General features: G+C 32.3%; 3 protein-coding genes across 4 annotated transcripts; 2 read left to right on the top strand and 1 right to left on the bottom strand.

Moving 5' to 3' along the window:
* Positions 1 to 58: 58 nt before the first annotated feature.
* LOC130818491 (cysteine-rich and transmembrane domain-containing protein WIH2-like) lies at positions 59 to 2,783 on the bottom strand. Of its 2 annotated transcripts, XM_057684668.1 has the most exons (3): positions 2,515 to 2,783; positions 2,225 to 2,414; positions 116 to 352 (listed from the first exon to the last, which is right to left on the bottom strand). In XM_057684668.1, exons 1-3 carry the CDS (start codon positions 2,558 to 2,560, stop codon positions 307 to 309), a joined length of 282 nt encoding a protein of 93 aa, XP_057540651.1. In that variant the 5' UTR covers positions 2,561 to 2,783; the 3' UTR covers positions 116 to 306. The 2 variants fall into 2 exon arrangements, with proteins under 2 accessions (XP_057540646.1, XP_057540651.1); XM_057684663.1 differs by having other exon boundaries at positions 59 to 2,414.
* Positions 2,784 to 4,023: 1,240 nt separating this feature from the next.
* On the top strand, positions 4,024 to 12,615 carry LOC130818487 (pentatricopeptide repeat-containing protein At1g74900, mitochondrial). The gene is made up of 5 exons (XM_057684661.1): positions 4,024 to 5,960; positions 6,054 to 6,115; positions 8,008 to 8,104; positions 11,797 to 11,852; positions 11,939 to 12,615. The coding sequence occupies exon 1, from the start codon at positions 4,148 to 4,150 to the stop codon at positions 5,606 to 5,608; it is 1,461 nt and encodes a 486-aa protein (XP_057540644.1). The 5' UTR covers positions 4,024 to 4,147; the 3' UTR covers positions 5,609 to 5,960; positions 6,054 to 6,115; positions 8,008 to 8,104; positions 11,797 to 11,852; positions 11,939 to 12,615.
* Positions 12,616 to 23,173: 10,558 nt separating this feature from the next.
* On the top strand, positions 23,174 to 27,670 carry LOC130818481 (nucleobase-ascorbate transporter 4). The gene is made up of 14 exons (XM_057684655.1): positions 23,174 to 23,589; positions 24,120 to 24,217; positions 24,391 to 24,567; positions 24,664 to 24,764; positions 24,856 to 24,931; positions 25,040 to 25,099; positions 25,423 to 25,607; positions 25,853 to 25,949; positions 26,040 to 26,126; positions 26,270 to 26,328; positions 26,430 to 26,521; positions 26,632 to 26,709; positions 26,843 to 27,003; positions 27,207 to 27,670. The coding sequence occupies exons 1-14, from the start codon at positions 23,496 to 23,498 to the stop codon at positions 27,423 to 27,425; spliced, it is 1,584 nt and encodes a 527-aa protein (XP_057540638.1). The 5' UTR covers positions 23,174 to 23,495; the 3' UTR covers positions 27,426 to 27,670.
* Positions 27,671 to 27,790: the final 120 nt, after the last annotated feature.

Below are 27,790 nucleotides of genomic sequence, written 5' to 3'. Positions count from 1 at the left end.
TCATGTAGGAGTTGGACTGTTGGAGTACCAAATTTCTATCTAACAAGGAACAATTAACTTCAGATAATACAACTTAGTGTAATAATAATATTAAATCAAGAATTAAAGAAAACAATAAGAGCAAACAAACAAACTTTTTTTTTGATTCCAACTTTCAAATTATTTACGAAAAACAATTAAGAGCAATCAAACTTTTGGGAGTTTAATAACTACATATCATGTGAAACAAACCCCTTGAATCCATTGAATTTTGTCTAACTCTCACCATCATCCAGTGACCAGTCCAATTCAAATCAAATCTCCCGATCAAAAGCAGGCGTCCAACAGGCAGCAACAGCACAGAGCAGCCAAACTGCAAATCAAATGGAACTTAAGCTAAGAACAGAGTACAAACTCAATACTACCAAATTGACGACATTAGAGTGCTTTAAGAAAATAAAGTTCAACACAAACATATGAGAATAAATAAGTACAGCTACAACATACAACTTAACTTCTAGGATAAGTGTCTATCTTCTCGAAATCCTATAACAAACAAAGCATCTACCAAGACTGCACATGCTACTATAAAGCAATAACATTTGACTGGTCCTTTAAGCAACAAAGCACCAAAACTATTAGCACATGTTTGACAAATTAAAAATTGACCGGATTTGAAAATTACTTTTAATTACTCAGTGTTATCGATTAATCAGCATTGGGAATATTCTGAATATCACATCTCACAAGCATGACGTTAAGGAAAGTGCCTTTACTTACTAAACTTATGGGAGTGCATGAAGAAAGACTAATGGTGGCTTCCATAAGAAACAAGCCTAAACATGCAGGCAAGTTCTCCTCAAGACTTCACAGATTTTGATTTCACCAGATGAGCACTTCTCAGTTAAAAATTACAAAATACAGGACTTTGAACCAAGTCAGATAATAAAGGCTGCCCTATTATAATATTCAGGTCATTACTTCCAACTGGATAAAATATATGAATTATAAATTGACTTGACTGAAACCAGAAGTTGAAGAGAACATCTCATTCTCAAAAAACACATAAGCCCTAAGAATGAGAATAAAACACTAGGCTATATTCTAATAAGGCTCCAGGCTCCAGGCTCCAGGCTTCAGGCTTCAGCACAATTGCCCTATTCCTCTTTATGATTACAGCCTAATTAAATTAATCATTTGCTCATTGTAGTACCTACCACCTACCATCCACCAATTATTAGCATAACCATTCTATTTCAGCTAATCCAAACACACTGCCACCAAAATTAGACTAAAAAGGGAGATATATTCACATGCCTAAATAAAAAAAAACCCATAAAGTTTACGCAATACATAATCATTGGACTCTATTGTCATCTCTAATCCCAATGATATTGCGAATATAGCACAATTACTTCAAATATGAGGAACATCAACCAACTGGATATTTATTACTCCTTATGAAAACAAGATTAAGGTGCAGTGTTACAAAAAATACAACATTCCTTATGGTAATGTGGTTAAGCTTCCCTGGCTAAGAACATTGTATGAAAATAATAGTAATTACTTATAATCTAAGATTGTTCTACCATTCGGATAAAAGGAGCAAGAAAACCCATAAAGCAGATTAGTATAGTGAAAAAAGGCAATTTCCTATGCATAGATTATAGCCAAAAATTCAAATTGCTGCATCTCCTAGAAAAAATTTGAATCCAATTGTAAATCCAATAATCACTGGTACCTTCTGCACAAAACTATAAATTTCTGCAAATAGGCCAACACACAAGAAAAGTTATCATGATCAAACATGGAGCTATCAATCTATCGAGGATGTCTATTGTTTAAAAATGTGTTATAAATTGTAAGTTTAACTCATAAGCTATCATACCACAAACATACAGTGGAAATTCCAAATCTTCGCAAATACCCTACTAACACATTACATAGAAAGCTTGATAAATTGACAGATAATGGATTGATTGTTGAGTAATATGTACAAACTTAAGGTCATCCAGCAAGTAAATGACAGATTATTGACAAAATACCCCTTGCACAAATCTTCAAAAAGAGAGCAAATTTCGTCATAGAAAAATAAGAAGGCCAAGACTTTGCTCACCCAAATAACCAACCCAACCGAAATTTACGGAGAATTGAAAACATCCAACACAGCCGAGTCAACTCGGAGGACTAGAACAAGTAGAAATTAAAAATTTTGAGATCTAAATCTAAGAAAAAGAAGGTATACCATCCTTCCATGAAACCAACGCTTTGCTGCTGTTGCTGAGGAGGAGGTTGAGCATATTGTGGGGCATACTGAGGAGGGGGGTACCCACCTTGTGGAGGGTATCCATAACCTCCTTGTGGGGGTGGGTAGCCTTGTGTAGGATACCCGGCTGGTGGGTATGCTTCTTTTGGGTATGCTTCTGGTGGATAACCTAATTAATACCAAAAATTCAATCAAGATTAGAAGACATAAATATGAAATCTGAGAAACCCCCCCCCCCCAAAAAAAAAAAAACGACAGAATGAATATACCTTGAGGAGGAGGAACACCAACAGGCGGTTGTTGTTGATTATACATGTTTTGTTCTTTTTTAAAAAAAGGGTTATTACAAATGGGAGTGAAGGTTTCTTTATTTTCTTGAATGTGAGAATGGAATGAGCAGAAGAAAGGAGATAGAAAGAATGAAAGAGTGGAGAGAATATATATGGAGTATGAGGCTTTGGGAGAGGGAGACCGAGTATTAGTAACGTTTTGAGAATTGAGAATTGATATTTAAGATTTGAGAATAGCCGCGTACTACTGAGTACTGACTACTATTCACCCGTCAACGCGGTTCCACCACTTTCTATACTTTCTTAGTCGTTACGCCCTTCCAGCAACGGATAATGCAAATGACATTTGCTTTTGTCTATATCCAAACTACTAAAATTAGTTTGGGAAGCTTTTGGCTTTTTCACAAATATTTTTTAAATTTATGCGATAATTTTAAGTTTTTTAAATTTTAAATATGGTAGATAAAATATTAAGTATTTGGTTAAATTTAGTATTCATTTTTATTGAGTTTTGAAATATGTGGTCAATAAGGATGATCACAACGTTTGTTTTTTAAAAAAATAACATTACGCTGGGTAAAAATAGTGTAAATTTAACGAAAAAATTACTCATCTACCACGTGGAAAAGTTAAAAGGTTAAGGTCACCGCTTGGATTAAAAGAAGTTTGTCTACCACGTGAAAAAAATCAAAAGTTTAGGTTACCACATGAAATTTCACAATTAATTTTAAAAAGTTTGACATTTATCTCAATTCGTTTTTAAAGATTTCAATTTTGTATTAGAAGTAATTCTTAAAGATTTTAACTTTATACATAATTCATTTTTAAAGGTTTAAGAATGTCAACTTGATCAAGAAGATGAAAAGTTTTAATTTTGATATGAAATTCGGGAGTGGAAAGAATTATTGATGGATTTTTTATATGAAATTAGGGTGTAAATTAGATATTGAGAAATAAATTTAGATTTTCAACCCAAAAATTTGAATAATTGTGTTTTGAAGGATTTCATACTCATTGCATTAGTACCATTAAAACATTTTGAAGATTTTGTGAGAATCACAAAGGATTTGTATTTTGGATTGATTTAATAGCAGAAATTGATGTATATTTAAAGAAAAATAGCTACGATTTGTGTTTGTTATGGAAATTTTATCAAGTAAACCTGATGATTATCAAATGAATTTAAAAATAGTTACTATCATATAATAAATCCAATATCTCAAGGTTACACGTGAAATTTATCAAGTCTATACAAGACTTCTATAAATCAAGATTCAAAAATTACCAGCGTCCAAATATCAATTAAAAAATCTAAGTTAATTATGGTTAATTGTAAATCACATAAAAAACAAAAGAAAATTTAATAAAATAATCAAAATAAAATAAAGAAAAACAAAATCATTAAAGTCATTAACCAATAGATACTTACCACCTACAAGTGATTTACTACTAATTTGATAAATGATGTTATTTATTAGTAAATCTCTATATAAGTTGAGTAAAGTCGCCAAGAGCTATAGGCGGATAGGCCTATAGCAAAGGCCACACGGTACATAGATACAAGTCTAAATTACAAATAACCGACATTCCAATCCGAATCGATTCGAGTCCAATGCAACCCAGAAAACTTCCACTCCTTAAACATGCCTGCACCACATCCACCATTACTACCACCCCATCACCACCAGATTCCATATCCTCCTTGGCATCCACCATAGCCAACCTTGTTCTTACCACTGAAAATTCAAAAGTCCTTTCAAAAACCCTTTTATCCCCCACAAATTTTAATTTCTCAGAACCGCTAGTTAACCAAACCCTCAAACTCCTTTGGAATCATGGCCCTAAAGCTCTTCAATTTTTCACTATTCTTGACAATCACCTCCATTACGCCCATTCTCTCTCATCATTTCATCATGCCATTGACATTTCTGCTCGTTTGAAAGATTTCGCTACTCTTTGGACTCTTGTTTCCCGTCTCAGAACTCGTAGATTGGGTCCTACACCATTAACTTTCTCCATTATCACAGAAAGGTATGTTCTTTCTGGTAAACCTGATAAAGCTGTTGATATTTTTTTGTCTATGCATAAACATGGTTGCTTACAAGATTTGAATTCTTTTAATACTTTACTTGATATACTTTGTAAATCCAAAAGGGTTGAAAAAGCTCATGATTTGTTTAAGCTTTTGAAGGGAAAATTCGGGGTTGATGTTGTTAGCTATAATATTATTGCAAATGGGTGGTGTTTAGTTAAAAGGGTTCCTAAAGCTTTGGAGGTTTTGAAGGAGATGGTGGAGAGGGGTTTCAAGCCTACCTTGACTACTTATAACATAATTTTAAAAGGGTATTTTAGAATGGGGCAAACGAAGGCGGCTTGGGAGTTCTTTAAGGAGATGAAGAAAAGGAAGTGTGAGATTGATGTAGTTACCTATACTACTTTAATACATGGATTTGGGGTTTTAGGAGGGGTTGATAAAGCTAGGAGGTTGTTTGATGAGATGATGTGTGAAGGGGTGCTTCCAAATGTGGCTACCTATAATGCTATGATCCAAGTTTTGTGTAAGAAGGATAGTGTTGAAAATGCACTTTTTTTGTTTGAGGAGATGGGCAAGAAGGGATATATTCCAAATTCAATGACATATAATTTATTGATTAGAGGGTTCTGTCATGTAGGAGAGATGGATAGGGCTATGGAGTTTGTGGGTTTGATGAAGAATAATGGATGCCTTCCAAATGTTCAGACTTGCAATTTGTCAATCAAATATTATTGTGATGTGGGAGAGATTGAGAAGGGTTTGGAAGTCTTTGATTTAATGGGGTCTTGGGATTGCTTGCCAAATAAGGATACTTACAATATCTTGATTAATTCCATGTTTGTGAGGAAGAAATCTGAGGATTTGGTCGTTGCTGGTAGGTTGTTGATTGAGATGGTGAAACGAAGATTTCTTCCTACGAAGTTTACCTTTAATCGTGTTTTGAATGGGCTTTTGGTGACTGGAAACCAAGGTTTTGCCCGAGAGATTCTGCAATTGCAAAGTCAATGTGGATTCCTTCCTCGACACTTCAGATTATGAAAATCTAGCTTCTTGACATCTATGTTATTGTGGAGGATTTACAATCGAGGTTGGAGCTGTTGGGATTTAAGATTTCAATAGGTTGGATTATGACTTTATTTGCAGGTTTTTGATTATTGATCCAAAGATATTGTTAACTTGAGGACTGAACTGCAAAACTAGAGCGCTTGCTTAACTGATCACAGTTATCAGTTCACTATAATTTGAGAGGTTGTGATGCATTAGATTCACTCTAGAAAATGGTTGAACTACTCCTTGCGTAATACTATACTATCTATTCTGTCATGCTCTTTGATCTTTCAATGTCAGATATTATGCAGCAGATCCTGCTTCAGTGGATTTGTAGATTGAGGTATGGTTGTGCATTGTGGCTGTCTACTATTTCGAAATCGCTGAAAATTTTCGTGGCGAAATGTGACGAGAATGCATTATTTGAATGTTGCAGATTTCCTGATCAGAGAGTACAATGGTCACATAGCAGATTTGCTTATGTGAATTTCGTACCAGGTACCTCTGACTCCCCCTTTCTTCCGGTCTTTATAATTTATCATGAAAACTATCTGCAAAATGTTGCCTAAAGGATTATTCTACATGTGTAATAAATTCATGGCTGCTTCTGAGAAAATTGTCTTATATCATGATCACTGGAATTATTTGCTACTGCATTGTGCAGCCGCTGTCTTTTTGGCACAATAGCATCTCTGATTTCAGAATTAGAATATAATTTGTTAGAGTGCTTGGATTATTGGATTTGGAAACGAATAGCATTGCATCATATTAGAGTGGTCTGCTTACAAAGACGGAAAACTTAAATTCGATTGCGGATAGAAATAAGGAAAAACAAAAACACATTATCATGTATGCAGGAATAATAACACACTTGTAGTTGCGATGAAGAATAATGAATTTTGTTTGATCTTCCTTTCTCGCACCATAGTCAGCAGATACACTACAAAAAAGACTTCCGACTGTGGAAATTAATAATAATTCAATTTGTATTGCTCTATACCGACTGAATTTTGACTTTTTTTTAACACTTGGAACTCGGAAAATATACATTCGGTAAAAAACTAGTCGGAATTTTTGTCGGAATTCTGACTAACACGCTGCTAGTCAGTGTTTTGGTCAGAATTCCGATTGCTTATAATGGTAGGAAACTAGTTGGAATTTTGACTGTCTTCCTATTAAAGTTCAGTCGGAATAGAACAGTTGAAAAATTTAAATTCGTATTTTTCCGACTATTTTATTCGAATTTACTCAAAAAGAGAAATTTTTTCCGACCGATTTCTGACTGTAGAACAGTTGGAAATCAATCACAACTCACAAGGCAGTAGAGCAGATTGAAGATATGGACCCTCTGACTGCCCATTTTATTTTCTATCAATCTATAATTTTATTCACATATACGTGTTTGTTAAATACTATGCTGAAGTTAGTCCTTCAATTGCTCCAGTTTTCAAGGAGCTAGGATTTTTTTTTTAAGTTTAATGAAATAGGTCTACTCATATTATTTTAGAAAGCAGTTTATAGCTTGCAGATTTTATATGTCGCCCAATTCCTTTGCGGTATTAAGTGCTTTACCATCAGCAGCTGGTGTCATAGGAAGCACCTTCCTGACTTTGTAGTGGGAAGATCTAGGTCACCTAAGATTTCCCTGGTTTTATTAATAGTTTGATATTGGTCCGGTCCTTTAGGATACTGTGCAAGAAAGAGCAAGTATGAGAGATATGGAAGTCTTGGGTCTTCCTCTTCATAGTTCATGAATAAAAGTGTTTTGGTTTTCTTCAGACTTCAGAGAGGTGATTTGTGGGTTCTGGGAGACTTGTAAGGATGGAAACCACATCAGTTCTGACCCGTCAAACTATCAATGCGAATTAAATCTGTTGTAGTTTGTAAAGGAGAATTGTTTGAACCCCAAATTAGAAAATGCTATTTTGGACTCCCGGCAGTACTCTTACTCAACTTTCAAGTGATTATCATATTAGTTGGACGACAAATTTCAGACCTAGCCACTTTTGACTCCACAGTCTACAGTCCACACAGGTTTAAATTTTTTTTTTATTCCAAGCATATTTAGGTTTGTTGTACTAATTTATATGGGCCTTGGTGGCATATATGTGAAATCTCCATAGTCCATTCTTTTGGAAGAGAAAAAAGTTGTATCAGCAAGCCATGCATTCTAATTACACTTGCTGTTTTGTGTAAGTGAACAAATATACTCAACAGCCTGCACACGTGTTCGACTCAAAGTATTGCTATACCTGAAGGCAAAATTGTCTTTAATTTGATTTTAAACTAGTAATCGTTGTTTCTTGGATGTTTTTTTTGGATATGCTTCCCATGAACGTATTAAATACACTACAAATTTGCGCTTATAATTTTGTACAACGCAATTGCAGTTGATGTTTACTAAGAGTCAAACAAAACATCTTTGAACAAAAATGGCGTACGGGAAGGGAACAGTCTCAATACTTTCAACTCTCAACAGTAGACAAGGTACATTTACAACCTCAAGCTGAATTGCGAGTAATTGATGGGAAATACTTGTTGGGAAGCTGTTTGTTTTTCTTGCATATTCCTTGTATCATTTGGAATGATTTATGCCTCTTTATTATTATTACCTCTATTTTAATCTGATGAATGATGTGCATTAATTAAATACTGTTGAAGTCATGGAACACAAGAAATTCATACTAATAGATCTCAATTTTTTGATAATCATTCTTTTAAGTGAAAAAAAAAGAAAAAAAAAAGATAAAAGGAAATAAAAGGGTTCAATTGAAAGATCTAAATAATTTACACAACAATGTAGATGTTTGTTTTCTTGAGGTTAAGAGTTTGGAGGCTAGTTTGTGGTTGAAATACGCGGGTAAGGTGTTAAAAATCAAAGCAGGCATCCATAACGCAGCAACAGCAAACTGCAGACATAATCATAAAACATTGCAATTAAGAATTATGTAGTAGTAGTAGTACTAGTAGTAGTAGATGATAAAAATATGTAACTGAAAAGAATAAATGATTTATATTTATAAGAAATTAGAGTAAATAAATTAGGTTAGTTGTATGTTTAATTGAATATTGATTTATGTGGATGATAAGTATTGAAAGTAAAACAAAATAATAGTCCATTAGTGATGAACTCACCATCCTTCCATGAAACCAACTTTGCTTATTTTGTTGGTGTTGAGGAGGAGGATATCCTGCTTGTGGAGGTGGTGTCGCGTACTGAGGAGGAGGATATCCTGCAGCTGGTGGGTATGCTTCCTTTGGTGTAATTCTGATCTGGTGGAGGATAACCTTAACATCCCTTTCCATCAAAATTAACAAACAATCATTAACTCCCTCCTACTACGCAATTTTCTACCAGTGCTTCTCTTTTTATTCTTTTCTCTAAAAGGAACACCATTAAAGTTTGTGATTTGATTATTATTATTATTATTATTATTATTATTATTATTATTATTATTATTATTATTGTTATTACTATATTATTATTATTATTATTATTATTATTATTATTAGGAAAATTTACCCAAAATAATCCAACCTATTCACGATTTTCCTACAATAATCTCAACTATCGATTAACCATGAATAATCCCAACTATTGACTCACTTAACCTGTGCTGTTGTTGCTCTTGTTTTTACCGGTGCAACAGGTAATTTTCTGGCATTTAGTCAATAGTTGGAATTATTGTAGGAAAATCGTAAATAGGTTGGATTATTCTGGGTAAATTTTTTATTTTTTAAAATATTAATCTTTTTTTTTTATATTCAAAATGACTTACTACAATAGGTAGCAGGTCACCCGGGTGTACCCAAGGCAAAGACCCTCCTAAGTTCGGATTATTCATGGTTAATCGATAGTTGGGATTATTGTAGGAAAATCGTGAATAGGTTGGATTATTCTGGGTAAATTTTCCTTATTATTATTATTATTATTATTATTATTATTATTGTTATTATTATTATTATTATTATTGGGTGTATACCAAAAACAAATCTCATTGAATGAAAACAAAATAATAATAATAATAATAATAATAATAATAATAATAATAATTATTATTATTATTATTATTATTATTATTATTATTATTATTATTATTATTACACAATTTTCTACGCAATTTGAATGAAAACAAAATTATTACAACATTTGAGAGCGTTGATGAATTAAACGTCAAAATGGTGAATTAAACATTTGAGAGCATAAAAATGGTTCCATAAGAATAGAAACGTCAAATGGTGAACTAAACGAAAATTGACAAGAATTTAACAAAAAATGCTACGACAAATAAGGCAAAAACTGAATGCTACCATTTGCAAAAATCTTACAAAAGTTTTACCACTAGCGTTTCACGAAAGTTCGATGCTACCATGTGGAATTTCCCTAATAATTATTACTTCCTTCTATTTTACCCGTTAGTCCCATTTAACTTTTCACCAATTTTTAGATGGTCAAATGGGACCACTTTCCCAACCTCAATTATTCTTATTAGTTATACTCAACTCCATATCAATACTTAATTGCTCATGTGAATTATCCAAAATGGATGTTAACTTGATCCAAACCACTCTTTTTGAGAATTTACTTCAATGATATAACCGGTTTTCAGATACATAATGTTCAAACAAACTCATTGTTGACCTGAAATTAAATATGGAAATCAGAAACCAAATATAACTGATATATTTGTGCAACTGAAACTGATATGGATCCATATGAAATTAGATCATACTATGCTATCTCTTCATATTGTGATTTATTAAGTTTGGTACAGTGAAGCCTAATTAGATGATTAGAACAGCTAAGCAGTTACCTTGATAGATGAACTCCACTACTAGTCTTCTACGATATACATACATATATATATATATATATATATATATATATATATATATATATATATATATATATATATATATATATATATATATATATATATCAAACTACGTTTAAACGATTGAAACTCATCATTCACACATTGGATCAAATAAATAAAATTAAATTCAATTTGTACATGTTTATTTTAATTTAATTAACAAGCATGCCATGAGTACAAATTTAGGTCATACATAGTATAATACAAGCGAAGAAGGTAAGAATTTGATGGTCAAGTGGAAAAGCGATCATCAAAAGCAGGCGTCCAGAAGGCAACAACAGCAGAGAGCAGCCAAACTGCAAAATTGCAATCAATATTTAGTTTCACAATAGCTTATTCCTTTATTAGTTGTATAAACAAATAATTGGTTTTGGTTCATTCTAATGTTCAATTGCATAATAATGAACTATATATAGCAACATGACTCTACTTTTTATCTCCTTCGATAAGGGCAAGAGCAAGGTAAAAAAGAAAGAGAAAGGGAAAATACCATCCTTTGATGAAATTATCACCCCCAGTTGAGTGTTTCGGTGAGGAGGAGGTTGCACAACATATTGTGGGTGAGGGGGATATTGGTATTGTGGAGGAGGGGGGTTGCCAATACCATATCCTTGGCCACCCGGATATCCTTGTGGCGGGTACGCATCCTTATCTGCTAAGTGAACACCCAGCGAGTTATACCAACAAATTAAAACATACTCCCTCTGTCCACTTAATTTGCACCATATATGACTCAAAAAGCTTTCACATTTGTGAGTCATATGGTGCTTTCTCATAGGGACATAAGGAGTACTTGCTAAAATATAATTAATCTTGTCCAGTAGAAGTAAATATGATGATTATCACGTAAATTATAATTGCAAAATGTAAAATATGTAGAGAAATAGAAATAATTACTCATTTTTGAATGCTGTAGCTTGTAGTAGCTGCTTTCCTTGGTTATCTGTAATCTGTTGTGGAGTTTTTCCCTTTATAGTATTGCAGGGAATTAGATGATAGGTTGTATAAGCGTACAAGTATTGATGTTTGATTAAAAAGTCAACTCAATGACTTGATCGCTGTTATGCGGTTTATACATTTTTGTTTTTGATTTGTTGCTATATACTCTTCTGAACTACTTTTTAATTGATTTCATTATCTTCTTTTCCTTAGCTTGGTGGAGTAGTTGTTGCAATGCCTATGAGTTTGACGACTTCAAACCACTGCTTTAATTGTGCTTATTTTTATCTCTTCTTTTTTATTGATTTACTTCCTACTCTACTATTCTGTGTAATTCTGAAAATTGAAAACACATTTGAATAGGCATAAAACCATTCAGCGTGCACCTAGCTCTGACCTGACGCCTCAAAATTCATCAGGTATGTTCCTTCAAATTGACACTGCCATGGAAATTATAAATCTTTTAAAATTTTTAAATTTAACGTCTTCTTTGCCGTTTCTGCAGATAATAAAGTATTTCATTGCATCAGACTATCAGAGCATATATGTGTCTAAAGGTGTGCTAAACTCATCACTGCATCACCATGTACTCAGTCTATTATACCAATTCCTGATTGTTTTTGTTATTCCTAGAAGTGTTTACTTAGTCTGTTATACAATAGTTTGGTAGAGACATTTCAGCAAGCAGTTGAATGGGCATAATTAAAACACAAAAGTTTAGAAACTTATCAAAGCTGTATAAACATAAGACATTCAATGAAGCTGTCCACCGGCTCCTTGAATGATCATCTGATGCTATGCGTATTCTTATTATTACTCATGAGATGAACCGTCTATTCTGGCCAAGCTCGCACGCTTTTCTTGCTGGGTTAGTCAACTTTGGCATGTCTTAGGCTGTAGTTCCTTTTTGTAAGCCCGTTAAAAAAATAGCTAATATGGGCCATGTTGTTTTCACGTTTCAGAACTGCCTTAGTCTATTGCTTTGCTACTTTCATTGCAATTTCTTTTTTTTTTCTTTAAAAGAAATCTGTAACCCTTTTCTAAAGAGATGAAAAATTCAGCTTAATTATGTTATATGTAAGTATATTAGTATAATTTTCTGCATGTACTTTTACACATTAAACACACTATTACATGTCATACACATATAATTATGCACAGTGGCGGACTTAGGATTTGAAATATGGAGTTGCGAGCTTATCAAAGTGTCTTATTTTCCATCAACCAGTAAAATATAACTTTTTTTAAAAAAAAAAAACAAGCAAAACATAACTTGAAAGACTATAACATAAATAAAGAAACTCAATATAATTTTAATACTGTATATTTTAATTAAAATGATGATTTAAATGTTATTCATGAATAACAATCAATGAAATTTTTTACAAATACTAATTCAAAATTGAAATTATCATAATTTAAAGCAAATAAAATAAAAATTATCATAACTTAAAGCAAATCTAAATTTCGATTTATGAACAAATAATACACAAATAAATTGATTCTATCATAATTTATAGCGAATTAAAATTCAAATTGAAATCAAATCATACTCGAATTCACAATAATTTACCTAATATAATAATGGAGGATTGGATTGTGGGGATGTGGACTATCGGTAACAATGGTGCAATGGCGGCGATAGTGTCGGCAACAGTGGTTGTGGGCCGGCCACGAGCAAGCAACAAGCCGTCAACAATGGTGCTTGACAACTTGAGAATTTCGAAACAACGATTGGGAAGAAGAAGAGTCGAAAATGGGAGAATTAAGGAAACTAATATTCATTAATTTCCTTCCTTTAATAGTCATTAATTGTAATTGATTTCTTATAAAGTATTAATTATGTTAAAGTTATAAATTAATAAATGTGATTGTAGTAGCCTTGTGGTATGGAAGTGAGATTAATTATCTATATTTTGACAATAAGTCATAGGTTCGAGACTTAGGTATTACTTTCTTAAATTTATTTTTAATAGGGTTGCATATGCAACCCTATCACCTAAGCTAGGTCCGCCACTGATTACACAATTGAAAAATTAACAAACAATTGAATTTGTAATAGACACACATTAAAAACAAGATCAAGTGTACTTGATGCATGTAAATTGCAAGTATAACAAAAACCAAGGAGTAAGTTTGATAAACCAAACTATCTTTGTAATTGGTTTATATTCATCAAATTATGACAATACGAAAATGTTTCTAATTGACTCACTACTGGTTGATGTAATAAGAGGCATGAGAGCGCTCAAATCCTAGCATAAATTTACAGGATATGAAGAATTTTTTTTCTAATTGGTGATTTACAGGATACAATCTATATGCATCAACCTTTAAGTTTTGTTTATCCGACTAACCCTAAGCATGCGTGTCTCCTTCGACGTTCTTTTTACGGTCTCAAATAAGCCCCACGGGCTTGATAACACAGGTTTGTTATAGACTCCCTCCTATTCACCTTAAGAGTCCCATTTGACTTTTTACGGATTTTAAGGAGAGTCAAAAATAGGACCCTAAAGGTAGAAAAGAGAGTAGTATTATAGGTTTTTTAATATAAGGGAGGAAAATTAGTATGGGTAATGGAGGGCATAATTAAAAATAAGATAAAGTTACTAAGGGCATAAAAGTCAAAAACCCATACCAAAAATAGAAATAGGACAATTAAGGTGGCTTAACCATAAAAGAAAATGGGACACATAAGCTGAATAGGAGGGAGTATTAATTTATTGCATTGGATTTATGAATAGTAAATGTGATTCGTCATTATTTATTTTTTGTCAAGAAACTATGACTATATAATCTTTTCCCATTATATTGCTAAAAAAAAAATAATTCCCACTTTGCATTATGTGTGAAAGTATTTCCCACAATACCGTCCACGTGGAAATTAGTTTTTTTTTTCAGACAAAACTGCCACTTGAGATGGCGGTTTGCCTTAAGCATTAAACCGCCACATGAAGTGGCGGTTTGGTCAAGGCAAACCGCCATCTCATGTGGCGGTTTAGTCCCTGGTAAACCGCCACTTCAAGTGGCGGTTTACTTGTACTTGAATTTTTTTTTCATTTTCCCTAAATATTGAACGCAACCTGCATTAAACTAGTTCAATATCATCTATTCCATAATAATCAATTACGAACCAACTTGATTTGAAAAAATTAATTATGAAAATAACGCGAAGATATATTACAATCATGGAAAGTCATACAAGAAGTTCAAAATCATATAAGAATGTTCAATACCAGCTAGTTCGACTACCTCTAATACCCTGTCATCCACCTCCTACTGTAATGTACTCGCCTGGTAGTGCTAACGAGTAATCAATTGGGCAGTGGAGCCCTCTCACGCAGCTACGCTCTTGTGTGTCGCCTGAAGCGTAAGCACTGATGGATCAACTGGGCTCGGCATCGCCATGATCGCTGTTACATACATAAGTGTTATAAAAATCATATAAATATTATCAGACTCAACATGTTATTACAAAATTAAAAAAAAAACATTGTTGACCTTCGAGGGCATGTTTTTTTTATTACGACCACTAAATCCACAAAAGCTACACGTGTTACGAGGACGCGTCAACGGTGCATTCATTTCGTTCCGTATACGAGTTGATCGCGGACGACCCTTTCCACGCTTCGTTGAGGGATCTGGAACAACTGTAGAACCGTTCCAAGGATCGCAGGTGAACATGTCTAGAACAGGCATGAAAGTCTTCATATATGTCGATACGTATTTTGTAGTGCGAAATGAAGGGTCCACAAAAGCATCGTACAATATGTTACGAGCTCGACATACTGCAAGAACATGTGAGCACGGTAACTTGAAGATGGTTGGTTTCTGACAGGAGCATGATGTTGCTGTGAGTTCAACCATGTAGGATTTTTCACCTTTTTCTGCTATCCTGTTCCCACAACCAGTGGTGACCTCAAATATCCCACGCACTGTGTCATATATCCTAACATCATGAAAGCGTGCTTTTTCAGCATTCTTATCAATCGTATCTGTTGGTTTCTTGGCATACACATGTCCATTGTCTAATCTGTTTCTCCCTAAATCCCTCCTTGTGGCAAAGTATTCGTTTACCCGGAAGAATGTCATCCTAACCAATGAAGTGATTGGGAGTGACCTAGCCCCTTTCATAACGTCGTTGAACACTTCAGACATGTTTGTAGTTCTCACTTCTTATCGATGCCCACCATCATTAATCAAAGTCCATTGGCGCTCAGGAATAGAAGCATCCACTAAGTACTTATACGCTTCCTCATTAAACTCTTTAAGGCGATTCATGTAGAAATTATATTTCCGAATCTTTGTCTGTTCAGAAGCTTTTCCAAATAAGTTTTTGACTGCTATGTTTTTGAACTTCTTATGTACGTTCGAAGCAAGATGACGTTTACAAAACCGATGAAATACAAATGGCTCTTCCCAACCTTTTCTAACTCTATTCATTGCATGTAAAATTCCCTTGTGACGATCAGATATAACACATAAGCCGTCCCTCTTAGTGACATAATGCCTTATACAATCCAAGAACCAACTCCATGTGTCGTTGCTCTCTCCCTCCACAACGACAAAGGCAAGTGGGAACAACTGAGAATTTGCATCTATCGCCATAGCAATCATAAGTGTGCTTCTGTACTTTCCGTACAAATGTGTACCATTTATAGAAATAAGGGGACGACAATGGGGAAAACCCTTAATGGAAGGTCCGAAAGCCCAAAAAATTCGGTTAAACATCACTATGGTAGGATCCATTGTCGGTTGGACTTCCCATTGCACCATTGTTCTTGGATTAGATTACATTAACGCCTGCAGATACCTTGGAAGCTCCTCAAAGGACTTATCCCAATCCCCAAATACTTTTGTTATAGCCTTATTTTTGGCCAACCAAGCTTTCTTATATGTTATAACAAATTCGCATTTATTTTTTACAAAATTAACGATTGACTTCACCTTAAACGCTGGATCAACTCTGATCATATCCACGATAAGATCAGCAACAAATTCAGAAGTAAGGAGGGGATGGTCATCACTGTAATGTACTGAGCAATCTTGATTATGACCCTTAAATCGCACAATCTTAAATGATTCCGTTGCGGTCATAACAGCTCGCATCTTCCATTCACAACCTATATCCTCCGCATTAGTGCATTGGATAACGTACTTTGAAGGCTCCGACTCAATTACACGGAAGTTTCTATTGTTAGAAATCGCCCATGCTTTAACATTCTTCTTAAGGTGGTCTAAGGAGCTAAACTCTTGCCCTATCCTAAAGTCTCCATTTTCATTCATGGAGTTGTCATTATTTCAGGTCATCCATGCATCAATCAATCTTTGATCAACTTCATCAATTCTAAGCCAATCTTGAGATGGAGCAGCATCTCTAATCGCTGCATCTAGAGCTTCTCTTCTTTCATCATCCTCTTTTGATTCAGAATCAATATGCTCATCCTCCTGATCTAAAGAGTCAACCTCGTTCGCATTAAGCCTACCCAAGTGACTCGTGGAAAAGATGTTCCTTACACCACCACCAATGCCACGTGAATGAGTTGGAGAGGTAAACTCATCCAAGTGCTCATTAATGTAATTTGGGTTACTTAACATTTTTGTGAATGTATCATGGCGTACACTAGGACCTGATTCTGGAAGTTCCATGCTAGTCATGACTTCCCTCGCATTATTCAAATTTGCAACCAATTTAACATAAACCTCCATTGCTATTCCAGGGGCTTGTGATGCTGCATAAGCAAGAGCACTTATGCTTTCATCATTCTTAATCGGGACTAACACATTTTTCCCAGTCACCGGGTATTTCATCTCCATTTTTAACATAAAAGAGTTGTGATCACAACCAATTTACATCATAGACTTTGCTAACAAACACCTCAAAAGTCGTATTTTGACGATGGATAAACATCACTGTATTTAATCCTACATTATACCCAACATCGGATCCAATATAACTTACTTCCCCACCCCAATAAACTATAACGGGATAATGATCCATATTCTGCAAATACAAACATATTTTTCATGTCATTTCACATACACTTAATTGTTGATTGTGAGTAAGGAAAGTGTAAATTTGAATATAAGAATTTGTGATATTAAGGTATTAGACACTTATTAGAAGGTTCATTTCAAATATAAAAGCTAAAAATACCATAAATATATACTAAAACCATTAAACTAATCCTACAAAGTAATAAACTTTCATTGAAGCATTTCATCAAACACTTTATAAGCATACAAACCAAATCCTAAAATTCAACTACAAATGTGTAAAATGTAAGCTTAAATCATGAAAACAAGAGAATGTAACAAACAATCGACGTATTTATAACTTCAATTGAAAACAATAATGAACAAAATACAATTTGCATATTGAAAAAAAATTAGGGTTTTATTCATACCTTAAATGAGGATGAAAATGAAGTAGTACACAAGGAGAAGATGAGAATGTAGTTGATTAGTTTAGTTGAATGAGAGGAATTGTAAATTTGAAGTAAATGAGAGTGACGGAATTTTTTTTTTACACTAATACCGGCAGCAAGAAGCAAAGAGGAAAATGAAATGCAGTGAACAAATGCTCGAAGCTATTGTTTTATACCGCTACAAAACCGCCACTTCAAGTGGCGGTTTACTCAATTTTATCATTTTTTTTTAAAAAAATTAAAAATTCACAAACCGCCATTTCATCTAGTGGTTTACTTCAGATCCCTAAACAAAACCGCCATTTCATGTAGCGGTTATATTAAAAAAAAAAAATTCTCTCACCTATCCTACGTGGACGGTAATGTGGGAAATAGTTTCCCATTTCAAGCAAAGTGGGAATTAATTTTTTAATTTGCAATGGGAAAACCTTCCATTTTTACACGTTCTTCTATCTTTCTATGGAATAAAGGTATCGAAATATTGAGTTTTGAGTTCGCTATGCAGAACCTCGATCCTTGATCATGTTACTGTTAGTCTGTCACATTTAAAATAGTAGTTGAAGGACTCTCCAATATGTTACAATTACACGTCCATATATTTTATATGTAGTTCACCAAATTTGTCTATAAACCTCATTTTTTAGCTCTTAAGAGGGTTCTTCGCTATCTCAAAGGAACTTTATCCTACGGTTTTAATTTTCATCTACTCAAGCTACTGGATTGCTGCATATTTTAATGCTGATTGGAAATGGTGTTTGACACTAGTTGTTCTATTTTTGGAAACTGTGTCTTTCTTGGTGGTAATTGTTAAAGTATATAACATATTTTAGGGCCTCAACCATCAACTTAAGCTTTTGCTTGAGTTAGTTCTTTAATATGGTATCAGAAGCCAGAGTGATAAAAGGTCACGCGCTTAAATCTCAACCACCCCTCATTTAAAGTGAAATATATAATATTAGACATCTACACTTTGAGTCCAAAGGGCTTTCTTGTGAGGGGGCGTGCTAGAGTATATAACATATCTAGGGACCTCAAACATCGATTTAAGCTTTTGATTGAGTTGGTTTTTTACAATCTAGTGTTGAAGTTGATTACCATGTTGTTGCTATGTTTGTGGCAGAAACTGCTTGGATTCAGAATTTACAATCAAAATTTGAGTATCCAGTGGCAGTCAAAAGGTACATTTGTTTATTGTGAAAATATAAAGAAATTGGAGTATTGAAAAAACTTAGATGATACTTCACGTTTGTTTTAGTCGTAAAGACTTTAATATGATTGCTTGTAGTTGTAGAACTGGTTGCTTAATTTGTCACTCTCACATTTAGATCATAATCGACGAGGGCCATTTTCAATACAGACTTGGTCAATGTATTTAGGTAAACTAATACAAGTACTAAGCGATTAGTTAACTAGTATTAGTCAAATAATTAAAGTTTAATTACTCTACGTACTATTGACCACATGTATCTTTGAGTCTCAAATACTTTAGAAAATAGAATCAAAAATTTTCATTTAGTTCACAGGCTTGGCAAATTAGTTTTATATTTTAAAGGTTGTCAGGGTTTTGCAATTATCATTGTATAAACTCTTTTATTGATTATTGATTATTTATTATTAATGGAGAAAGCAAATTAAAAATTATTTCAAACAAATGTATAGCGTTTCTAGCAAGATTGTGTGACGGAGAATTGAGAGTTATTAATCTCATCAAACACAGACTAACTCAAAAGAAATTGATTTTAGTTTTGGTTGAGAGTACTTCCAGCAGGATAAGAATCGAAAAGCTAATAACTATTTTGATCAAATAAAACCCTTAAAAAAAAATTTTCAGAATGAATCGATTTGTTAAGTATCTAATATGTCTGTTTGGAGTAAGACGTAATTATGTTGTTTTGATTTGTTAGGAGCATTCTCACCATAAAAGAAATGCATTGTCTTTGTAAAGTTTGTAATTTGCCATGGGTACATACAAAATTATCATTCGAAAAAGCTTGTTTTATTTAAAACATGAAGGATCTATATATGGCAATTTTAACATAACACAATTAATTAAAGGGGCATATATAGTAGATCAGAAGCCATGTACAAATTACAATTGTGTGGAGTATAAAACATGTAAAAAATTTGAACTATTATAGTAAAATCAGTATAAAATATGAAATTTTTAATATTAATATATATAAAAATATAATTTTTAAGTAGAGAATTAATGGTGAAATTGATGTAGCCAACATGTTCAATGAGTACGTATAAAGATGGGAGAGTTAACTCTTAATATTTTTTATATTAAAACATTATGTGCAATAATCTAAAATCGTGATGGAATCAAATCAGCAATTTTATTCCATAAAGATATCTAACACAAATATATAACTAATTAGTGACCCCTCTAAATTGAAATAATTAGCTAATAATAAAGGTACATTCTACATTTTAAATCAAATAAACCAATCTATTTATATGTTAGGTAACTTGTTATAAATGTAATTAACCTATATTATTTTTTTACTTTATTTAGATCTATCATACAACATATATTTCTGATTGATTGATTCTTTCAAAATTCTATAAATTATTTAATTTTATAAAGATGATTTATTTTTGTATGAAATAATTTTAAATCATTAAATTATTTTATATAGATCAATTTGGGACACAATCATAGAGTTTTTTTTTTTTTTTTTTTTTTTTTACTTTTTTAAAATAGTAAATTAGTCAGAAAATAGCAATCTTGTAAATTTTATTTAGCACGCAAATTAGCATTAGTCAATAAATTATTCTATTTTAAATTGTGTGATAAGATGCATATATATAGTTTGTGAGAAAGTGAAACTTCATACTCCATAATTTAACTTACAATTCAAACTGTGTTATTATATTAAAAATACAATAATTTCTATATCATATGTTAAAATATACCTTAAACATGTAAGACGTACCTATCAATATAAACGGAAAACAAGGACTAGAAAAAAATTGAGATCACGTCTCTAACACCTAATCAAAAGGTGACATATATTGGGAGAAGGACAAAAGGTGGTAAATAAACTATATATAGGGTGAAAGTGTATGGAGTTGGGCTTAGAGTTTTAAAATACTAGTAGTGTATAAGATTACATCAATAACATAAAAATATGTAATGAGTTTGATACCGAAAGAAAATATATTTTTTGTCTCATTAAATTTATTTTATAGATATTTGATGGTAGAATAAATAGAATAAATTGATATTGTTAGAGGAATAAGAAAAATGTGTAGATGCTATTTAAAAGTAAAATAAATACATTAATAAAAAAAATTTAAAACAATTACGAATTATCACCGAAAATAAAAAAGACATAAAATATTGGAAAATTGTGCTGAATAATTTCACCTTTTGCCGATATGCTGTGAATAATTCAGACAAATTTTCAAAGCAAATAAACAATAAATAAAATTATTCCGGACAAATCTTCCTAAAATTTATGTTGTGATAATCTAGGCGAACTACTCCCCTACTAGCACTAGTTCTATCAGAGAACACGAACTTAAACGAACAAGCTTAAATGACAATCATTATAAAATGACTTTCCCTGCATCTTGGTCAATGACTATTATGGATGCGTAGGATATTGATGCAGAATTCAATGGGCTATAGACACAAAAATAAAGAAGCTTAGCTATAGAATATTGGGATCATGCATGCACACGTCTAAATTCTAATTCATGGAACGAAAAGAACAAGCAAAGATTAACAATGACAATTGACATAGGATAATTTAAATCAAAACTCGGTCTATGTTATAAGGTGAATTTCTTACAACCCGACTGAATTATTTTTATCGGGTAAGACTACAGATTTTCTAAAGAAATTAATTTTTTTTAGATGGTGATAGTTAAATTCTTGTTATACAGTTGAATGAGAAAGTCTTCAACCACAAAAGACTACACCATCCACAATTCTCTTGAACAAACTAAACCCATCCACGATTCTCTTAAACAAAATAAATTCTTTTTTATTATATAGTAAATAATTGACGGAAAGGGAGATGACAATGAGAATCAATCTTAAAACTTTAATTAGAAAGAATAATGCTTGTTGTAATTGTGACGAGATTCAATTATTATTATTAAACCTAATCAAATTTAAAGCATGATTAAATTCAATGAGAACTTGTAATATTGGAAGGTTATACATAAAAGTGCTAGGATGATCCATTACAAAATGAAGATTCCATGTAAATTTGAAATTATCAAAATTTTGACGACATTGAACAAATCAAGATAACCCTCCCTTGTTTTAATTTATTTTTTTTACTTTTTTTGTCAAAGTATTCAAGAATGATAGTTATAATACATTTTATAAAAAAAATATTAAAGTTCATTAAAATTCTAATTTTTATGTATTACAAACATAATCAATAAAATAGAACGGAAAAAGAAATACTCCATCTGTTTCTTTTTGTTAGTTCACTTTACTTTTTGTATGCATTTTTTAGCAAATTTTAAGCCTTAATATCTGTAAATACGCATTATAAAAAATTATAAAAGTTATATATTAAAAAATTTTACATCAAGATAAATTTAAAAAGATTTCACATGAATATATTTTATCTTTAATATATATTTCAAAAATCTAATTTAAAATTCAAATGTCATTGACCATGGGTTGTTTTATCTAAAATTATAATAATGTTGATACATGATAGGAATTTTAGTATGTTAAAACCCAATTAAAGTCCTCTTGGCACTTACTGTGTTTTAAATGAATGACATAGAATTTCAATGCCAATGGAATCTTAAAAAATTGTTCAATTGAAAATTTGATGTCAATTAATAAAATGGTAATAAAAATGTCATTCACTATCGTACGTCTTATACTCTTATAGTAAGTGCTACCAATAAAATAAAGCAATGTAATAATCTAAGACTATTTAAATTACTACCTTGCATTTCACTTTTCACATTCTAAATTTGATTATTAGTCGGTTATTTTTATTGCGCCAGTTTTAATTAAAATTATTTGAGTTATTTGTTTTGAAATTTTAGACACAATGTGAAATAGTGGAAGTAATATAATTATATTAGTAAGATGAAATAAGGCAATGTGCAGTTCACTTGATATAATGCTAAATGGAAGATGAAGGGTAAAAAAAAAAAAAAAAAAAAAAAAAAAAAAATTTTACTGTGTTGACCTTTATTATTATAAGGAGTATTTGTAGAAATATTAGTTAAGAAGAAGACGAGCAAATTCCCAACTAAAAGAAGATGTCACACTCAACTCCCAAAGCTGATATTTAGTCTTACCTTCCATTTCTACTCTCTCCTTTTTGTTCTCAACTTATATTTTGTCTACAATCTCACTAATTATTGCTCTAATTCAGTAATTGTATTTGGCTATTGGAGTATTATTTTACACAAGTAGCAAAAAAGGATGATGAATGAGATGTAGAAAAAGACTTATTATTATTATTATTATTATTATTATTATTATTATTATTATTATTGTTATTATTATTATTATATTTTTGGTATTAATGTAATGTGCATTTTCTCATCAACCTAGCTTACCTCCCCTGTTTTATAGTCTGCATTTGTCTTTTAGAACAATTGAATTATATTCCTTATGATAGTACTGAAAATCAAGAAATAATAATGGCGGCACCTAAAGAAGATATCTTCGTGCCTTTTCCAGTGAAAGAGCAGCTTCCATTCGTCGATTTTTGTCTCACCAGCAACCCTCCTATTCGTATGTTAATTCTCTCTACCTCTTTTGTTTTTTTGTAAATTCTTAATACTTTTGATAAGTCATTTGTTTCTATCAGCATCCTGACTCCCGTGCTAGATAGGAATGAACCAAGAGAAGAATACATGTATTGTATATGTATATGAATATGCTCATTACAATCAATTTCTTACTTCTTACTTGTGAACTAGTCTTAGAAGGACAATAGAGTATAATCTTTTATTTGTCAGGGTTAAATTTGCAAGCTTCATTTTTTGTTTTTTAAAAAAAATTCACATGGTTTTGTGATTATTTTATAATTTAATTTATTATAGGTGAGTGACTGAGTGAGTTTAATAATCATCAATATTGATATTTGATTGGTTCATGTAGTATAGAATAAGTTTACAACATATGAATATGTACTTAAATAGAAAAAGTTGTTTAGCTTACTTTCAAAAACTCTGCAAAATTTCACTCAACACCACAGGAGCATTACCTAACAAATGTTTTGGATCAATGAATATATATAATTGGTATTTGGTAATGTGCAGATGAATATATCATACTTGGGTTTCAGCATTTTGTAGTAATGCTTGGGACTACAGTTATGATTGCAACTATACTTGTTCCTCAAATGGGAGGCGGACCGGTAAATTTCTTTCCCATTATTATACTGTGTTTACAATCTTACTCCTATAGAGTATAGATTATAGATTATAGATATTCCTAAGTTTATGTTACCAATTCACTCGATCTTAGATGTATGTTCACCATCTTGACTTATGCAAACTTTCTTAATATATATTTGTATGTATCTGTCAGATAGAAAAGGCTCAGGTGATACAAACTTTGCTCCTAGTATCAGGACTGAACACACTTGTGCAGACTCTAGTTGGGTGTAGGACTGCAGTAATCATTGGGGGTTCATATGCATTTGTAATCCCTGCTATCCCCATCATTTTTGATGAGCGCTTCAGTATCATCATTGATCCTCATGTGGTAATGTCTGTCCTTTCGATTTTTTCTTTCTTTTTTAGTGTCACATGATCCTTTACAACTATTCTTATAGTGCCTTTGTTGTCCTTGATCGAACAGAGGTTCGTGCACTCGATGAGAGCACTTCAAGGGGCATTGATGTTTGGATCAATGTTGCCTGTTGTTGTTGGTTTTTTGGGATTGTGGAGGATCTTTATGAGGTAAGAAGGTGGAACTTTCATGGCACAAAACACTATGAATGTACTCTATCTTGCTGCTTCTCTAATGGAATTTAGTATGTTATTATTGTAGGATCTTGAGTCCACTTGCTGCTATTCCTCTTGTTGTTCTAACTGGACTTGGCTTATTCCAACTAGGGTTTCCTCAGGTACTATCAAAATCTGTTTTTGGCAATTCTTTGATGTGATAATAATCATCGCTTTATCAAGTTGGCAATTTAGTACTGAGATTTTCGAAATTTGATTTGCAATACTAGCTGGCTAAATGCACAGCAATTGGACTTCCAGCACTGGTTCTCTTGATCTTTATCTCCCAGGTGATTTAAACTGTCATTTTATGTTATCCAAGCACAAAAAATGCTAGCTAAAACAATTAAACTTGCAGAAGAATAAGTGGTTTATAATTTTGATTGCATATATATATATATACATATATATATATATATATATATATATATATATATATATATATATATACATATATATATATATATATATATATATATATATATATATATATATATACATATATATATATATATATATATATATATATGTGTATATATATATATATATATATATATATATATATATATATATGCTACCTTTTTTGCTAACATATTACATCAATTTGTTTCAGTATTTGGCTAGCTTAGTAAAGCCATTTCAAGCCCATGGTCGCCGTTATGCAGCAGTTTTAACAATTGGTTTTATCTGGGCTTTTGCTGCAATTCTAACTGCAGCTGGTGCTTTCAAAAATAGCTCCCCTAAAACGCAGTTTTATTGTCGCACTGACCGTTCCAATCTCATCAGTGCTGCTTCTTGGTGTGTATATCTTTCCAAACATACTGCGTTTGCTTCATTCTTCACTATAGTTTTTTTGACTCTCATGTCGCTTATGAAGGGTGTTTGTTCATATTCTTTTGTATATTATAGGCAAACATCAGATTATATAACATTTGCGCTTTTATATGCTGTATTATGATTTATGTATACGATAGATTAATGTTTTACTTTTTAAATCAGAAGCCAGAGGTCTAATAAGTTATGGTTTTAATTGCTGGGTGTAGGATACGATTTCCTTATCCATTCCAATGGGGACGTCCAACTTTGAATGTTGGAAATGGTTTTGCAATGATGGCTGCTGCTTTAGTATCTATGATTGAGGTTAGAATAATTACAGTCTACCAATCCTTTTCCCTCTTTACAGATTTAGTACTAAAAACTGCTTTATTTGTCTACTTTTGCATGGTGTAGTCTACTGGAACATTTATAGCAGCAGCAAGATACAGCAGTGCTACACCAATACCACCATCAGTTGTAGGTCGCGGGATTGCCTGGCTGGTAGGCATTATGAATTTATGATTCCTTCTAGAAGCTAATTATTCTTACTAAAACTTTGTAGTCTTTCAAATTGCTTCATTTTGAAAGATTTTATTATTCTTGAATCATCTTTCTAAAAAGCTTCATTTTGGTTTTGGTTGTAGGGGGCAGGACACTTTGTGAATGGAGCATTTGGTGCAATTTGTGGCCCAATTGCATCAGTGTAATAGTTCTTTATGAATTTGTTTGAGCAAAGTCAATTGCCTGTAATAAAACAACCTAGTGTGTGATTAATATATTTCCATTTCTTTGGTTCTTTCTTAGTGCGAATGCGGGACTTCTAGGACTCAACCAAATTGGCAGTCGTCGAGTTACTCAAGTAGCTGCTATTTTCATGCTTTTCTTTTCAATTTTTGGTAAATTCTAAATTGATCATTGTTATCTTAACTTAAAATTCAGACCAATGGCAGTGTTTTTCACTTTGCGTTAGGTTTTGATGTGGTGATTTTGATCCTCTGTTTAATAGGAAAATTCGGGGCACTCCTTGCTTCAATACCTTTGCCAATATTTGCAGCTCTTTACTGTGTTCTTTTTGCTTATGTTGGTATACATCTTCTATATAAAATATCTTACATGATTCTATTTCTGAACATTTGGATCTTTTATTCTAGTTGAAATTTATTTATTTTTGTGTAAGGTGATAATAATTTGAAGATATTTTGCAATTTTGAATGCAGTCTCGGCAGGGCTAGGATTTCTACAGTTCTGCAATATGAACAGTTTCAGAACAAAGTTCATACTAGGATTCTCACTATTCATGGGCCTTTCCGTGCCACAATATTTCAATGAAGTACTCTTGGTCACTGGACACACTCCTGTCCACACAAAGTCTGTTGCAGTATGTCTACATCATTTTCTTTCTTTCATTTTTTACATTTTGTCGATGTTGGGATGAGTTATCCCACATCGACGAATCGAACGTTATTGAACGTTGTCGACTTTGAAATTTAACTGACGACTAGCACAAACTAAAACTAACCTTTTACAAATTCTGACTTTAAGATGCTAGTCTCATTGTATTTTTCTGGGATTCCTATACAGTTCAACAGCATATTGCTAGTGATCTTTACCTCTGCGGCGACAGTAGGACTCATCATATCGTATTTCTTGGACACAACTCTGTTGCGTAGCCATGCTGCAACGCGGAGAGACAGTGGCAGACATTGGTGGACTAAGTATAGGTCATATGATGCTGATACTAGGAGTGAAGAGTTTTATGCTCTTCCTTTTGGACTCAACAAATACTTTCCGTCTGTTTAATCACATTAGTTTTTGTGTCACATATAAGATCAACAAAACTAAGATGATTTTACTTTCATTCAGTGTGTTACATAATCAAACTGATATGATATGCATATTAGTGATGCAGATTGCAGATAATATATATGCTAATACGAGTTAGTTAACAGATAAAATGTATGATTGTTGAGGTTGATGATACTATATGATGTTTGTTATATTGAAATTTTCTGATTAATCTTAGTGAAAATGAATCTTATCATTTCCTACAGTTCTAAAGCAACTCACAGTAGTATTTGATACATACAACACTAATGAAAATCCGAAGATATGAGCATGGTGCATGACCAACTCTTTTCCCAAACCCAATCTAAGATATTTCCATT

The sequence above is a fragment of the Amaranthus tricolor genome, chromosome 1, assembly GCF_026212465.1.
Source record: "Amaranthus tricolor cultivar Red isolate AtriRed21 chromosome 1, ASM2621246v1, whole genome shotgun sequence".
Classification (NCBI taxonomy): Eukaryota; Viridiplantae; Streptophyta; class Magnoliopsida; order Caryophyllales; family Amaranthaceae; genus Amaranthus; species Amaranthus tricolor.
The sequence above is the reverse complement of the archived record's forward strand: the minus strand, read 5'-3'. Positions and strand labels throughout refer to the sequence as shown.

Coding starts and splice junctions, on each gene's coding strand:
- LOC130818481 (XM_057684655.1), top strand. CDS start 23,496: ATGGCGGCACCTAAAGAAGATATCTTCGTGCCTTTTCCAGTGAAAGAG. Junction 24,568..24,663: donor TCATCATTGATCCTCATGTG/GTAATGTCTGTC, acceptor TTGATCGAACAG/AGGTTCGTGCACTCGATGAG. Junction 25,608..25,852: donor CTCATCAGTGCTGCTTCTTG/GTGTGTATATCT, acceptor TGCTGGGTGTAG/GATACGATTTCCTTATCCAT.
- LOC130818487 (XM_057684661.1), top strand. CDS start 4,148: ATGCAACCCAGAAAACTTCCACTCCTTAAACATGCCTGCACCACATCC.
- LOC130818491 (XM_057684663.1), bottom strand. CDS start 2,560: ATGTATAATCAACAACAACCGCCTGTTGGTGTTCCTCCTCCTCAAG. Junction 2,415..2,514: donor TGGTGTTCCTCCTCCTCAAG/GTATATTCATTC, acceptor GGTATTAATTAG/GTTATCCACCAGAAGCATAC.